Raw genomic sequence first — 15,972 nt, forward strand, 5'->3', positions numbered from 1 at the left:
TCAGCCTCCCAAAGTGCTGGGATTATAGGCATGAGCCATTGCGCCCGACCTGGTTTTTGTTTTGTTTTTTTGAGATGGAGTCTCGCTCTGTTGCCCAGGCTGGAGGGCAGTGGCGCGATCTCGACTTATTGCAATCTCCACCTCCCGGGTTCAAGCGATTCTTCTGCCTCAGCCTCCCAAGTAGCTGGGATTACAGGCGCGAGCCACCCTGGCTCATTTTTGTATTTTTAGTAGAGATGGGGTTTCGCTATGTTGGCCAGGCTGGTCTTGAACTCCTGACTTCAGGTGACCCACCTGCCTCAGCCCCCCAAAGTGCTGGTATTACAGGGGTGAGCCACCATGCCTGGCCCAATTTTTTTGGCGATTTTATTGGGGTATAACTCACTTATCATACAGTTTATTTAAATACAAGATTTAATGGTTTTTAATATGTTCTTAGAATTGTACAACCATTATCATGGTCGATATTGACACTTTAATCACAACCCCAAAAAATTCTCTTTGCCCCTTTCCCTAGCCCCTGGCAAACATTAATCTACTGTCTCTCTAGATTTGCTTATTCTTGACATTTTTTTTTTAAATCAATGTTATTCTCTTATATTCTGGACATTTTTTATAAATGGAATCAGGCACTATGTAACCATTTATGTCTGGCTTCTTTCACTTAGCATGATGTTATGAAGGTTCATCCATATTGTAGCATGTATCACAATTTTATTTTTTTTGTGGCTGAATGATATTCCATTGTATATATATGTACCACATTCATTAGTTGATAGACTTGTAGGTTATTTCTGCCTTTTTTTTTTGAGACTGGGTCTCCCTCCGTCACCCAGACTAGTGTATGGTGTTGCAATCACACTCACTGCAGCCTTCAACTGCTGGACTCAAGTGATCCTCCCACCCTAACCTCCCAAGTAGCTAGGACTACAGGGGTACATCACCATGCCTGGCTAATTTTTTATTTCTTGTAGAGATGGGGTCTCATTATGTTGCCCAGGCTGGTCTCAAACTCCTGAGCACAAGTGATGCTACCACCTCAGCCTTTCAAAGTGCTGGAATTACAGGCATGAGCCACCATGCCCAGCAGCATATACAGTTTTTTTATGTGAACATGTATTTTTATTTCTTTTGGGTATATACCTAGGCATACAGTTGCTGGGTCATATGCAACTCTGTGTTTAACACTTTTCCATTTATATTCTCTCTTTCTTTTTTTTCGCTTCCCTCCCCCCATTTATATTCTCCAGATTCTTACCCACACTTGCTAATATCTATGTGGGTTTTTTGTTTGGTTGGTTGGTTAGTTTTTTTTTGCAACAGAGTCTTACTCTGTCCCTTAGGTTGGAGAGCAGTGACACAATCTCGGCTCACTGCAACCTTGCAGTCTCCGCCTCCTGGGTTCAAGTGATCCTCCTGCCTGAGCCTTCCAAGTAGCTAGAACTATAGGCACCCACCACCACACCTTGCTAATTTTTTATTTTTAGTAGAGACAGAGTTTCACTGTGTTGGCCAGGCTGGGCTGGAACTCCTGACCTCAACTGATCCAGCCACCTTGGCCTCCCAAAGTGCTGGGATTACAGGCATGAGCGACTATGCTCAGCCTGTTTTGTATTATAGCCATCCCAGTGGGTTTGAAATCATAACACTTGTGGTTTTGAATTCTATTTCCCCAGTGAGTAGTAATTTTGAGCATCTTTTCCTGTGCTTGTTGACCATTTGCTTTTTGGAAAAATAGCGATTTGAGTTATTTGCCTTATAACTGAGTTGTCTTTTTAATGTCTAGTTGTAAAAGTTCTTTTTAAAAAATATTAGTCATAAGTAAAAGTTTTTTATATATTCTGTAGATAAGTTCCTTATTAAATATATGATTTGTAAATATTTTCTCTCATTCTGTGGTTTGTGTTTTTACTTTCTTGATGGTGTCATTTGAAAACTCCTGTTTTCTTCCTCAAGTTTTATAGTTTTTAGCTGTTACATTTCGGACTTTTATCTGTTTGGAGTTAATTTTTGTAAATGGTGTGAAGTAAGGGTCAAACCTTCTTTTGCGTGCAAATATTCAGTTGTCACAGCCCCCATTTGTTGAAAGGATTATTTTAGCCAGTGGGGTGGTATGCCTCTGTAATCTTAGCTACCTAGGAGGCTGAGGCAGGAGGATCACCTGGGCCCAGAAGTTTGAAGACAGCCTGGGAAACATAGTGAGACCTTGTTTCAAATACATACATACATACATTAATTAATTCTTTCCTTCCCTCCTTCCTTCCTTCCTTCCTTCCTTCCTTCCTCCCTCCCTCCCTCCCTCCCTCCCTCCCTCCTTTCCCTTTCCTCTTTCCTCTTTCCTTTCCCTTTCCCTTTCCCTTTCCCTTTCCCATTGAACTCTCTTGGCACAGTTGTCAAAAATTAATTGATCTTAAATGTAAGGGTTTATTTCTGAACTCTCAATTCTATAGCCTGACAGAAAGTTTTTAAATCAAAAATATGAATTCTCTGCTTTGTTCTTTTTCAAGATTCTTTTGGTGATTATCAGTCATTTGTGTTTCCATGGGAATTTTAGGATCAGCTTGTCAGTTTCTTGGGAAAGAAAGACAGCTGAAATTGTGATAGGGATTGTGTTGAATCTGTGGATCAATTCAAGGAGAATTGCCATCTTAATAACATTAAGTCTTTTCATTCATGATGTAAGATGTCTTTTTTCAGAGATGGTCTTGCTAGGTTCCCCGGGCTGGAGTGCAATGGTGTGGCTCACTGCAGCCTCCGCCTCCTGAGCTCATATGATCCTCCTGCCTCAGTCTCCCAAGTAGCTGGGACTACAGGCATGTACCACCATGTTTGGCTAATTTTTCTGTTTTTTTTATAGAGACGGGGTTTTGCCATGTGATCCAGAGTGATCTCAAACTCCTGGATTCAAGGAATCTGCCTGCTTTGGCTTCCCAAAGTGCTGGGATTACAGGTGTGAGGCACTGCACTGCACCTAGCCCACAGGATGTCTTTTTACTTTTTTAGGTCTTTAATTTCTTCCAGTAGTGTACTGTAGTATTTAGAATACAAGTTTTATAATTCTTTTGCAAAATTTTTTCCTATTTTTTTATTTGGCATTATCGTAAATAAAATTATCTTCTTAATTTCCTTTTTGGATTATTCATTGCTAATGTATGCAATCAAAACATTGATTTTTATATCTTTTTTTGTTTTTGTTTTTGTTTTTGAGACGGAGTTTCACTCTAATTACCCGGTCTGGAGTGCAATGGCGTGATCTCGGCTCACCGCAACCTCCGCCTCCTGGGTTCAGGCAATTCTCCTGCCTCAGCTTCCTGAGTAGCTGGGATTACAGGCACGCACCACCATACCCAGCTAATTTTTTTTTATATATATTTTTAGTAGAGACGGGGTTTCACCATGTTGACCAGGATGGTCTTGATCTCTTGACCTTGTGATCCAGCCGCCTCGGCCTCCCAAAGTGCTGGCATTACATACAGGCTTGAGCCACCATGCCCGGCCTGATTTTTATATCTTACATCTTATAACCTTGCTGAACTCATACATTAATTCTAATACGTTTTTAGTGGATTCCTTAAGGATTTCAAGATCAATATTTGCTGGCTGGGCACACTGGCTCATGCCTGTAATCCCAGCACTTTGGGAGGCTGAGGCAGGTGGATCACTTGAGGTCAGGAGTTCGAGACTAGCCTCCTCAACATGGTGAAACCCTGTCTCTACTAAAAGTACAAAAAAATTAGCTGAGCGTGGTGGTGGGCACCTGTAATCCCAGCTACTTGGGAGGCTGAGGCAGGAGAATCACTTGAATCTGGGAGGCAGAGGTTTCAGTGAACTGAGATTGCTCTACTGCACTCCAGCCTGAGTGACAGAGCAAGACTGCCTCAAGGGAAAAAAAAAATACATTTTCTGCAAACAGAGGTAGCTTTATTTCCTTTGCATTCTGGATGGCTTTTATTTCATTTTCTTGCCTAATTGCCATGACTAGCATCTCTAGTGCAATGTTGAATAGAAGTGACATAAGCGGACATGCTTGTCTTGTTCATGATCTTAAGGGGAAAGCATTCTGTCTTTTACTATTAAATATGATGTAGCTGTCTGTTTTTCGCAGATGCCTTTTATAAGGTTGAGGAAGTTCCCTTCTATTCCACCTTTGTTGAATATTTTTATCATGAAGGGTTTGGGTTTGTTAAATGCTTTTTTTTTTTTTCTTTTTTCTTTTCTTTTTTTTTTTTTTCAGATGGAGTTTTGCTCTTGTTACCCAGGCTGGAGTGCAATGGCACGATCTCGGCTCACTGCAACCTCTGCCTCCTGGGTTCAGGCAATTCTCCTGCCTCAGCCTCCCCAGTAGCTGGGATTACAGGCACACACCACCGTGCCCAGCTAATTTTTTGTATTTTTAGTAGAGACGGGGTTTCACCATGTTGACCAGGATGGTCTCGATCTCTCGACCTCGTGATCCACCCGTCTCGGCCTCCCAAAGTGCTGGGATTACAGGCTTGAGCCACCACGCCCAGCCAAATGCTTTTTCTTTATCTATGACAATGACTTTATGGCTTTTATCTTTTATTCTATTTATATAGCATATTACCTTAATAGATTTTTTTAGAAGACTCTTCCTGTGTCACCCAGGCTGGAGTGCAGTGGTGCTTGGCTAATTTTTATATTTTTAATAGAGATGGGGTTTTACCAGTTGGCCAGGCTGCTCTTGGACTCCTGACCCCAAGTGATCTGCCCGCCTAAATAATTTTTTTAAATGTTATTGCAGAGTTGGGAACAATGACTCATGCCTGTAGTCTCAGCACTTTGGGAGGTCAAGGCAGGTGAACCACAAGGTCAGGAGATCAAGACCATCCTGGCCGACATGGTGAAACCCTGTTTCTACTAAAATACAAAAAATTAGCCAGGGATGTTGGTGCGCACCTGTAGTCCCAGCTACTTGAGAGACTGAAGCAGGGGAATTTCTTGAACCCAGGAGGTGGAGGTTGCAGTGAGCCGAGATTGTGCCACTGCACTCCAGCCTGGTGACAGAGCAAGACTCTGTCTCGGAAAAAAAAAATGTTATTGTGAATGTGTGGATTTAATATCCATTGTAGTTTATCCTTATTGATGCTCAAACTATCCCATCTTTGGCCAGTAAGAGCCTCTTCAGGTGGACTCTTGAGTCTTTTTGAGGGAGTTTTTATATAAAAGTATATGACAGTTACCATGATATCTGGTATGACAGAATATTTGTCTTTATTTATTTATTTTTTTCCCTGAGACGGAGTCTTGCTCTGTCACCCAGGCTAGAGTGCAGTGGCGTGATATTGACTCATGCAACCTCCGCCTCTCGGGTTCTAGCAATTCTCCTGCCTCAGCCTCCTGAGTAGCTGGGACTACAGGCACCCGCCACTGCGCCCGGGTAATTTTTGTATTTTTAATAGAAATGGGGTTTCACCATGTTGGCCAGGCTGGTCTCAAACTCCTGACCTTGTGATCCACCTGCCTCAGCCTCCCAAAGTGCTGGGATTACAGGCGTGAGCCACCGCACCCAGCTAATATTCCAGTCTTATATATTTTCTTCTCTAGAGTCATTTTCTAAGAAGCCTCACCATCTTTTTACAGGAGGGGGCGATTTCAATCTGGGCACTAAGGACACTTGTTGCTATTGGGGTTGGTCGTTGTTTATTGATGGACAGAGGTGAGAAGTGGGGTGGGTTTGTGTGTGTGTGTGTGTGTGTGTGTATGTGCGTGTGTTCAGTTACTTACAATTTAAATTTAAGAACACATTGTTTTAACTGAACCTCTTCCATTTTACATATGATTTTCCTTTTCTGACAACCCATTCCATATCTCAGGGGCACCAGAGATGATCAAATTTAAATATTACATAATTACGCATTTGCTTTCCCCACATTACATACACTATTGTGTAAGAATAGTACTACTGTCATTACTATAACACTGTCACCAACAATATAATTACTGAAAACAGTTGAAAAAATGTTTCTGCGACTCTTTTTTTTTTTCAGTCTGTGCTTATCCATTATTTGTAACTCTTTTTTCGTGCTTTTTTTTTCCCTGGCATTATTTGGTTCTCTGCCAGTTTTCCTCTTACCTCCCTGGCTACACTCTCATTCCCCTTGGTTGATGCTTTTTTGTCTTCCTGGCCTCTACACATTGGAGTGCCCAGGGCTCAGACTTCTTTCTATCAACTACCTGTCCCCTGGTGATTGTATGTAGTACCAGAGCTTCAAATACCTCCTGGACCCTGGCAACTCCCAAATTTATATCTCCAGCCCTACATACTGCTCTTGAATCACAGATTTATTTAACATTATTTGCATATTTATAACCATTAGGAATCACATTAAGCTGCTAGTAGAAGTAACTAGAAATAATAAAACAAGCCGGACGTGGTGGCTCACGCCTATAATCCCAGCACTTTGGGAGGCCGAGGCAGGTGGATCACAAGGTCAAGAGATCGAGACCATCCTGGTCAACAAGGTGAAACCCTGTCTCTACTAAAAATAAAAAAATCAGCTGGGCATGGTGGTGTGCGCCTGTAGTCCCAGCTACTCGGGAGGCTGAGGCAGGCGAATTGCTTGAACCCAGGAGGCGGAGGTTGTGGTGAGCCGAGATCGTGCCATTGCACTCCAGTCTGGGTAACAACAGTGAAACTCCGTCTCAAAAAAAAAAAGAAAGAAATAATAAAACAAAATAGAAGTTTGTTTCTTTCTTATGTAACAGAAGTCTGGTGTATTTAGCAAAGTAGCTTCTACCCTTCAAGGTTACCTCATGACTCAAGATGGCTACTGGAAGCTGCAGCTATCATATCCATAATTGCAGACAGGAGGAAACTGGGGAGAAGGACAAAAATGATACATACCTGCTGCCTTGTTCCCCTTCTGTGGGGCTTTTCTGAAAATCCTACCCAATAACATCAGCATACAACTCAACGGACATCTCTGCAAGGAATGTGGGAAATAGTCTTTTATCTGTGCATACTCTTATTCAGGATAAAAGCAGTCTTCTGTTTCTAAGGAAGAATGCAAGATTGGATATTGAGTAGGCAACTAGACATGACAGAGAATGATAATAGCTATCTTAAACTCAATCGCTGTAAAAACAATGCCTGTAGTCTACGTTTGGTGTTATCTGCATTTTAAATGTTAACATGATAATAGGTGTATAGTGGTATCTCATTATTTTGTTTAAAATTCCCTCCAGGCATGGTGGCTCACACCTGTAATCTCAGCACTTTGGATCACCTGAGGTCACAAATTTGAGACCATCCTGGCCAACATGGTGAAACCCTTCTCTACTAAAACTACAAAAATTAGCCAGCATGGTGGCATGTACCTGTAATCCCAGCTACTTGGGAGGCTGAGGCAGGAGAATTGCTTGAACCCAGGAGGTGGAAGTTACAGTGAGCCAAGATTGTGCACTGCACTCCAGCCTGGGGACAGAGCAAGACCATGTCCCAAAATAAATAAATAAATGAAATAAAATTCCCTAATGGCATATGATGTTGAGCATCTTTTTGTATGCTTATTTGTGGTCTGTACATCTTCTCGGTGAGGTGTCTGTTCAGATCATTTGCCTATTTTTTGTTTCAGTTTTACTAATTCCAATTCCAAAGATGTGTGTGTGTGTGTGTGTGTGTGTGTAAAAAACTCATAACATGAATGGAAGAGCAGGTAAATTTTTATTAAAAAAAAACTTACAAAATTTACCATCTAGTTATTTTTATTTATTTTATTTTATTTTTGAGACAGAGTCTTGCTCTGTCGCCAGGCGCCAGGCTGGAGTGCAGTGGCACAATCTTGGCTCACTGCAACCTCCGCCTCCTGGGTTCAAGCAATTCTCCTGCCTCAGCCTCCTGAGTAGCTGGGATTATAGGCACACACCACCATGTCCAGCTAATTTTTGTATTTTTAGTAGAGACGGGGTTTCACCGTGTTAGCCAGGATGGTCTCGATCTCCTTGTGATCTGCCCACCTCGGCCTCCAAAAGTGCTGGGATTACAGGCGTGAGCCACTGCACCCGGCCAGCCATCTAATTATTTTTAAGTGTACAGTAAGTAGATTAGTGTTTACAATATGCACATTGTTGTGTAGCAAATCTCTAGAACTTTATCTTGCGAAACAGAAACTTTATATCTATTGAACAACAACTCTCCCTCCATTTCCATCTCCCTTAACCCCTCGTAACCACATTCTACCTTCTGTTGTTATGAGTATGATTACCTTGAGTATCTCATGTAAGTAGACTCATGTAGTATTTGTCTTTTTGTGACTGTCTAAGTGTGGTAGATTATGACAGGATTTCCTTTTTTAGGCTGAATAATATGATCCATTTTATGTTTATATCAAATTGTCTCCTCAGTGAAATGTCTGCCATGTAGGACATTTAGGTTGCTTCCATCTCTTTGCTATTGTGGATAACACTGCAGTGAACATAGGTGTGCAAATATCTTCAAGATCTTTTAGATATATACCAAGAAGTGGGTCCTTTAAGCATTGTTTTAACTGGGTTGTTATCGTTTAGTTTTAAGAGTTTTTTGTATATTTTGGTTACCTGTCTTCTATCAGATACGTGTTTTGCAAACTTTTTTTGTCTGCAGCTTATCCTTTCATTCTCTTAATGGTATTTTTTGCAGATCAGAAGTTTTTAATTTTAATGAAGTCCAACTTACCAATTTTTTTCTTCAGGGATTGTGCTTTTGGTGTTATATCCTTTTAGATCATGTAGAGTTGTTCTAAGTTGTAGAAATTTTAGTATCGTGTTTTACACTTAGGTGAAGGATCCATTCTGAGTTAATTTTTGTGACAAGTATATAAGGTCTGCTTTTTTTATTTTTTTAAATAAAAAAGAGACAGGGTTTCACCATGATGACCAGAATGGTCTCGATCTCCTGACCTCATGATCTGCCTGTCTTGGCCTCCCAAAGTGCTGGGATTACAGATGTAAGCCACCGCGCCCAGCCTTTTATTTATATATGTATGTATTTATTTATTTATTTTTGGTCTGCTTTTTTTTTAATGGCATATGGATGTCTACTTGTTTCTAGCAGCATTTGTTGAAAAGACCATTCTTTCTCCATTGAATCACTTTTGTTCCTTTTTTTATTTTATTTTATTTTGAGATGGAGTTTCGCTCTTGTTACCCAGGCTGGAGTGCAATGGCACGATCTCGGCTCACCACGACCTCCGCCTCCTGGGTTCAGGCAATTCTCCTGCCTCAGCCTCCTGAGTAACTGGGATTACAGGCACGCGCCACCATGCCCAGCTAATTTTTTGTATTTTTAGTAGAGATGGGGTTTCACCATGTTGACCAGGATGGTCTCGATCTCTTGACCTCGTGATCCATCCGTCTCAGCCTCCCAAAGTGCTGGGATTATAGGCTTGAGCCACCGCACCCAGCCTATTTTTATTTTTATCTGAAAGAGGGAGTCTCACTCTGTCACCCAGACTGGAGTGCAGTGGCAAGATCTTGGCTCACTGAAACCTCTGCCTCCTGGGTTCCAGCAATTCTCCTGCCTCAGCCTCCTGAGTCGCTGGGATTACAGGCGCCCACTACCACCCCTAGCTAATTTTTATATTTTAGCAGAGACAGGGTTTCACCATGTAGGCCAGGCTGATCTTGAACTCCTGACCTCAAGTGATCTGTCCGCCTCGGCCTCCCAAAGTGTTGGGATTATAGGCATGAGCCACCACACCCGGCCTGAATCACCTTTGTTTCTTTGTCAAAGATCAGTCAACTGTATTTGTGTGGGTTTATTTCTGGGCTGTCTATTCTGTTCCATTGATCAGTTTATTTGTTCTGTTGCCAATTCCACACTGTTTCGATTTCTGTAGTTTTCTTTTTTCTTTTTTTTTGAGATGGAGTTTCACTCTTGTTGCCCAGGCTGGAGTGCAATGGTGCGATCTCACAACTTCTGCCTCCCAGGTTCAAGCAATTCTCCTGCCTCAGCCTCCCAAGTAGCTGGGACTATAGGTGTGTGCCATCATGCCCAACTAATTTTTGTATTTTTAGTAGAGACAGGGTTTTCACCTTGTTGACCAAGATGGTCTTGATCTCTTGACCTTATGATCCGCCCACCTCGGCCTCCTACAGTGCTGGGATTACAGGCATGAGCCACCACACCTGGCTTGATTTCTGTAAAGTTTAGTGGTGCCAGTACACAGATGTATTTTCAACTTTTGTTCTTCTTTAGTATTATGTTGACTATGTCAGTCTTTTGAGTTTCCATACAAACTTTGGAATCAGTTTGTCACGATCTATAAAATAACTTGCTGGGATTTTAATGGGATGGCATTGAATCTGTAGATCACATAAAGGAGAATTGACATCTTAATATTGAGTCTTCCTGCCCATGAACATAAAATATCTCTGTTTTTTAGATCATCTGCTTTCTTTCAGGAAAGTTTTGAAGTTTTTTTTTTTTTGAGACAGAGTTTCGCTCTTGTTACCCAGGCTGGAGTGCAATGGCGTGATCTTGGCTCACCACAACCTCCGCCCCCTGGGTTCAAGCAATTCTCCTGCCTCAGCCTCCCGAGTAGCTGGGACTACAGGCGCACACCACCATGCCCAGCTAATTTTTGTATTTTTAGTAGAGATGGGGTTTCACCATGTTGACCAGGATGGTCTCGATCTCTTGACCTTGTGATCCACCCGCCTCGGCCTCCCAAAGTGCTGGGATTATAGACGTGAGTCACCGTGCTCAGCCTGAATTCTTTTTCATAGAGATTCTATACATATTTTGTTGGATTTATGTTAAGCATTTCATTTTATGATAACTGACATAAACGGTATTATGTTTTGTTTTTTTTTAATTTAGACCTGAAGGAAGAATAGTATTATGTTTTTAAAATTTCAATTGTTCAGAGCAACTGACTTTTGTATATTAACCTTATATCCTGGAACCTTGCTATAATTGCTTATTAGTTTTAGGAGTTGTTTACAGGGTCTCACTCTGTTGCCAAGGCTGGAGTACAGTGGCATAATCATGGATCACAGCAGCCTTGACCTCATGGGTCGAGTTTTTTTTTTTTTTTTTTGTAAAAATGAGGTCTCCCTATGTTGCCCAGGTTGGTCCTGAAATCCTGGGCTCAAGTGATCCTTCTGCCTCGGCCTCTGAAAGTACTGGGATTACTGGTGTGAGCCACTGCATGCATTATGCAGATGTTTTATCTGTCTACTTTTGGGGGATTTTAAAAATGTAGACATGTCATTTGTGAACAAAGACAGTTTTATTTATTTTGGAATTATTCTTTTCCACGTAACATTTCTTCATAGGTCAAGGAATTCTAGAGACAAATGCAAAAAAGCAGCATGAATTTTTAGATAAAACCTGACTTTATGTTCACTGTGCATCTTTACTAATTGAAACCACTCTGCATTTCCCCAGAAGAGATTTCACTGCCTTCTGCCATTAGAAGTTCTTTGGTGATTGGACAAGAGATTGTTGTTAAAAATACATACATTTTAAGCTCTTTGGCTGAAATGTTTGAAATGCAGTTAGCGATCCATTTTTTCTTACAGAAGCATATTTTTCCTCTCAAGTTATTACTGTTAATTTACTTATTTCCTAAACAAAATCATAACTTTTTGATACACATAACCTCTGGGGAACATAGAGGAGCTCATGGAAAATTAGGGCCAAAGTTCACCCAGCTAAGTATTTTGGCCAGGCCCGGTGGCTCACGCCTGTAATCCCAGCACTTTGGGAGGCTGAGGCAGGAGGATCATTTGATCCCAGGAGTTCAATACTAGTATTTTGTCTTTCTGTGACACCAGGGGTCATTTTATGAGAAAACAGAATGGTTTATATTTCATGGACTATAATCTTACTTTGAAATATATATATCCAAAAACTGCTGATGGCTTTTATAAATTTCTACTTATCAATGAGCACAAATTCCTGACATTTTTCTCTGATAATGCCATGGTTACTTTTGATTTCTGCTCTGTTTGTGGTCCTAGGTTGGTTCATTCTGGCTCCGGATGTCGATCCCCCTCCCTTGGATCTGACCTTACGTTTGCTACCAGGACAGGCTCTCGACAGGGCATTGAGATGCATCTCTTCAGGGTGGAGACACATCGGGATCTATCATCCTGGACCAGGATACTTGTTCAGGGTTGCCATGCTGCTGCTGAGCTGATCAAGGAAGTTTCTCTAGGTAGAGATGCTTACTTTTTATTTCTAATAGTAATTAAATGGAACTGTTATATAGTCATGCACTGCATAATGACATTTCAGTGATGAATTGCATATACAACAGCAATCCCATCAGGTCACAATACCATATTTTTACTATACCTTTTCTAAGTGTACGTATGTTAAGATACACAAATGCAGCCTGGGAAACATGGTGAAACCCTCACCTTTACTAAAAATACAAAAAAAAAAAAAATTAGCCAGGCATACTGGTGTGCGCCTGTATTCCCAGCTGCTCAGGAGACTGATTGCATTGAGATGACACCACTGCACTCCAGCCTGAGCAACCAGGGTCTCACTCTGGTTGCCCAGGCTGGAGTGCAGTGGTATCATCTAAATTCTCAATCTCATAAAAAAGATACACAAATGCTTACCATTGTGTTACAGTTGCCTACAGTATTCAGCACAGTAACATGCTGTATAAGTTTGTAGCCTAAGAGCAATAGGCAATACCCTATAGCCTAGGTGTGTAGTGGGCTGTGCAAACTAGGCTTATGTAAGTACACTCTATGATGTTCATACAATCACAAAATCATCTAATGATGCATTACACATTTCTCAGAACATATTCTTGTCATTAGGTGATGCATGACTGTACCATAATCTGTTTTAAACTATTATCATTTGTGCCAGACTTTAAAATGTGTTAAAATATGGCAACTAAAAGTGATGATGACAGAAAGAAACCTGGTTTCTCTTATTTTATTCTGTTTTTTAAAGCCTGATACATGACTTGAAGCACATTTATAATACTGTATGTAGAACATGGCATTTTTACAGTTGATCTGTTTTTTCCTAATAGTGGAGATCTCTGTCACCCAGGCTGGAGTGCAGTGGCATGATCCATCATAGCTTATTGCAGCCTTGAGCTTCTAGGGATCAAGGAATCCAGTTTCAGCCTCTGGAGTTGCTGCCCAGCATTTCTTTCTTTCTCCCTTCCCTTCTCCCTTCCCTCCTCTCCCCCCTTACCCCTTCCCTTTTCCTCCTTCCCCCTTCCCCCTTCCCTCTTCCCTCTTTTCCTTTCCTTTCCCTTCCTTTCCTTTCGTTTCTTTCAATAGGGTCTAGCTTTGTCACGCAGGTTGGAGTGCAGTGATGTGATCTGAGCTCATTGCAGCCTTAAACTCTCCTGTGTTTAAGTGATCCTCCCTCCTAAGCCTTCCTAGTAGCTAGGACTACAGGTGCTCACCACAGCACCCAGCTAATTTAAAAAAATTTTTTGGAGAGATGGGGTCTCACTTTGTTGCCAGCCTGGTCTCAAATTCTCTTGGCCTCAAGAGATCCTCCTGCCTCAGTTTGCCAAAGTGCTGGGATTACAGGTGATGGCACCTGGCCTTTTCAGTTTATTTATTTATTTATTTATTTCAAGACAATCTTGCTCTATCCCCTGTGCTGGAGTGCAGTGACATGATCTCGGCCTACTGCAACCTCCGCTTCCCAGGTTCAAGCAATTCTCCAGTCTCAGGCTCCTGAGTAGTTGGGATTACAGGCACCTGCCAACACACCCTGCTAAGTTTTGTATTTTTAGTAGAGATGGGATTTCACCATGTTGGCCAGGCTGGTCTTGGACTCCTGACCTCAGGTGATCTGTCCACCTAGGCCTCCCAAAGTGCTGGGATTACAGGCATGAGCCATTGTTTCCTGGCCTTCAGTTTATTTTTTTTAGAGATGAGGTCTTACTATGTCACCCAGGCTGGTCTTTGACTCCTGGCCTCAAGCTATTCTCTGGTCTTAACCTCCTGAGTAATTGGGATTATAGGCATAAGCCATCATGCCAGTTCTCATTTAATCTGTATTTAATAGCATAAGGACTAGCTAGGCAAGGTGACTCACACCTGTAATCACAGCTGTTCAGGAGGCTGAGGCAGGTGGTTTGCTTGAGGACAGGAGTTTTAAGACCAGCTTGAGCAATAAATTGAGGACCCTATCTCTTTTTTTTTTTTGGAGACAGAGTTTCGTTCTTGTTACCCAGGCTGGAGTGCAATGGCGCGATCTCAGCTCACCGCAACCTCCGCCTCCTGGGTTCAGGCAATTCTCCTGCCTCAGCCTCCCGAGTAGCTGGGATTACAGGCATGCACCACCATGCCCAGCTAATTTTTTGTATTTTTAGTAGAGACGGGGTTTCACCATGTTGACCAGGATGGTCTCAATCTCTTGACCTCGTGATCCACCCGCCTCAGCCTCCCAAAGTGCTGGGATTACAGGCTTGAGCCACTGCGCCCGGCGAGGACCCTATCTCTAAAATGAAAAATGAAGCTAGGTACAGTGGCTCACGCCTGTAATCCCAGCACTTTGGAAGGCTGAGGCTGGTGCATTGCTTGAGCCCAGGAGTTTGAGACCAGCCATGGTAACATGGTGAAACCTCATTTCTACTTAAAATATAAAAAATTAGCTGGGAGTGGTGACATACATCTGACAACAGCTCAGAAAGCTGAAGTAGGAGGATCACCTGAGCACAAGAAGTCAAGGCTGCAGTGAGCTGTGATAGTACCACAGCACTCCAGCCTTGGTGATGGGAGTGAGACCCTGTCTCAAAATAAATAAATTAATTTAATTTAATGAAAAAAAATTAGCCAGACATGGTGGTACACACTGTAGTCTCAGCTGCTCCAGAGGCTAAGGTGGGAAGATTGCTTGAGCCCAATCTAGGGCTGTAGCACACAATGATCAAGCCTGTGAATAGCCACTGTACTCCAGCCTGGGCAACATAGTGAGAACTTGTCTCTTAAAAGTAATGTAAGGACTCATTTACAAAGTACTCTCCAATTAAGATTGAATCTAAGCTGTGGATAGCCCTTAAAATATGAGTATCTAGCAAGCTTATGGCTATGGAAAAATAAATGATTTGAAATCGAAGTTCCTGTGGCCGGGTGCGGTGGCTCACGCCTTTAATCCCAGCACTCTGGGAGGCCGAGGCAGGTGGATCACGAGGTCAAGAGATCGAGACCATCCTGGTCAACATGGTGAAACCCCGTCTCTACTAAAAATACAAAAATTAGCTGGGCATGGTTGTGCGCGCCTGTAGTCCCAGCTACTCGGGAGGCTGAGGCAGGAGAATTGCTTGAACCCAGGAGGCGGAGGTTGTAGTGAGCCGAGATCGTGCCATTGCACTCCAGTCTGGGTAACAAGAGCGAAACTCCGTCTCAATAAAAAAAAGAAATAGAAGTTCCTCTACAAAAGTTTGAAAATGTGTGTCCAACGCTTATTCCAATAAGCACGTAAAGGAAATAAGGTTGGTTGTTTCTTTCCATTGTGGAGGCGCCCTCTTGTGGCTAGTTGTCATGGATTTGGGGTATTGTTTGTGTGTGTTTGTGTGTGTGTGTGTGTGTGTGTGTGTGTGTGTGTACATGTATTTGCAAACTTTTTTCTTTTTTAAAATTCTTTTTGGCTTTGCACAAAATAAAAACCTTTATTTAACAATACAAGCAGCTGGGCATGGTGTCTCATGCCTGTAATCCTAGCACTTTGGGAGGCTGAGGTAGGCAGACCACCTGAGGTCAGGAGTTTGAGACTAGCCTGGCCAACAGGGTGAAACCCCATCTCTACTAAACATACAAAAATTAGTTCACCATGGTGGCACATGCCTGAAGTCCCAGCTACTCGGGAGGCTGAGGCACGAGAATTGCTTAAACCTGGGAGGCAGAGGCTACAGTGAGCTGTGATCACATCACTGCACTCCAGCCTGGGCAACAGTGGGAGATTCTGTCTCAAAAAAAGAAAGAAAGAAATTAAAAATCAGTATTGGGCCAGGCAAGGTAGTTCATGCTTATAATTCC

The 15,972-nt window shown here is 42.2% G+C and overlaps 2 protein-coding genes across 4 annotated transcripts in view; one reads left to right on the forward strand and one right to left on the reverse strand.

Moving 5' to 3' along the window:
- SNTB2 (syntrophin beta 2) overlaps nucleotides 1-15,972 on the forward strand; it is a 129,761-nt gene that overhangs the window by 94,084 nt on the left and 19,705 nt on the right. For both annotated transcript variants that reach the window (XR_008478117.2, XM_035281622.3), the window contains exon 5: nucleotides 11,965-12,161. Coding sequence is in view for 1 of the 2 variants with exons in the window: in XM_035281622.3 (XP_035137513.1) it covers nucleotides 11,965-12,161 (197 nt within the window). In the remaining variant the exon portion in view is untranslated. The remainder of the gene's footprint in view (nucleotides 1-11,964; nucleotides 12,162-15,972) is intronic.
- The window catches only part of LOC144580524 (uncharacterized), a 79,906-nt gene that overhangs the window by 40,875 nt on the left and 23,059 nt on the right, over nucleotides 1-15,972 (reverse strand). Inside the window, exon 2 of one of the 2 annotated variants that reach the window (XR_013530118.1) lies at nucleotides 6,866-7,015. Coding sequence is in view for 1 of the 2 variants with exons in the window: in XM_078357590.1 (XP_078213716.1) it covers nucleotides 6,987-7,015 (29 nt within the window). In the remaining variant the exon portion in view is untranslated. Of the gene's footprint in view, nucleotides 1-6,862; nucleotides 7,016-15,972 lie in introns of those variants that run through there. The other variant, XM_078357590.1, reaches the window with a different exon arrangement.

Source organism: Callithrix jacchus, chromosome 20 (genome assembly GCF_049354715.1).
Source record: "Callithrix jacchus isolate 240 chromosome 20, calJac240_pri, whole genome shotgun sequence".
In the NCBI taxonomy this organism is placed as follows: Eukaryota; Metazoa; Chordata; class Mammalia; order Primates; family Cebidae; genus Callithrix; species Callithrix jacchus.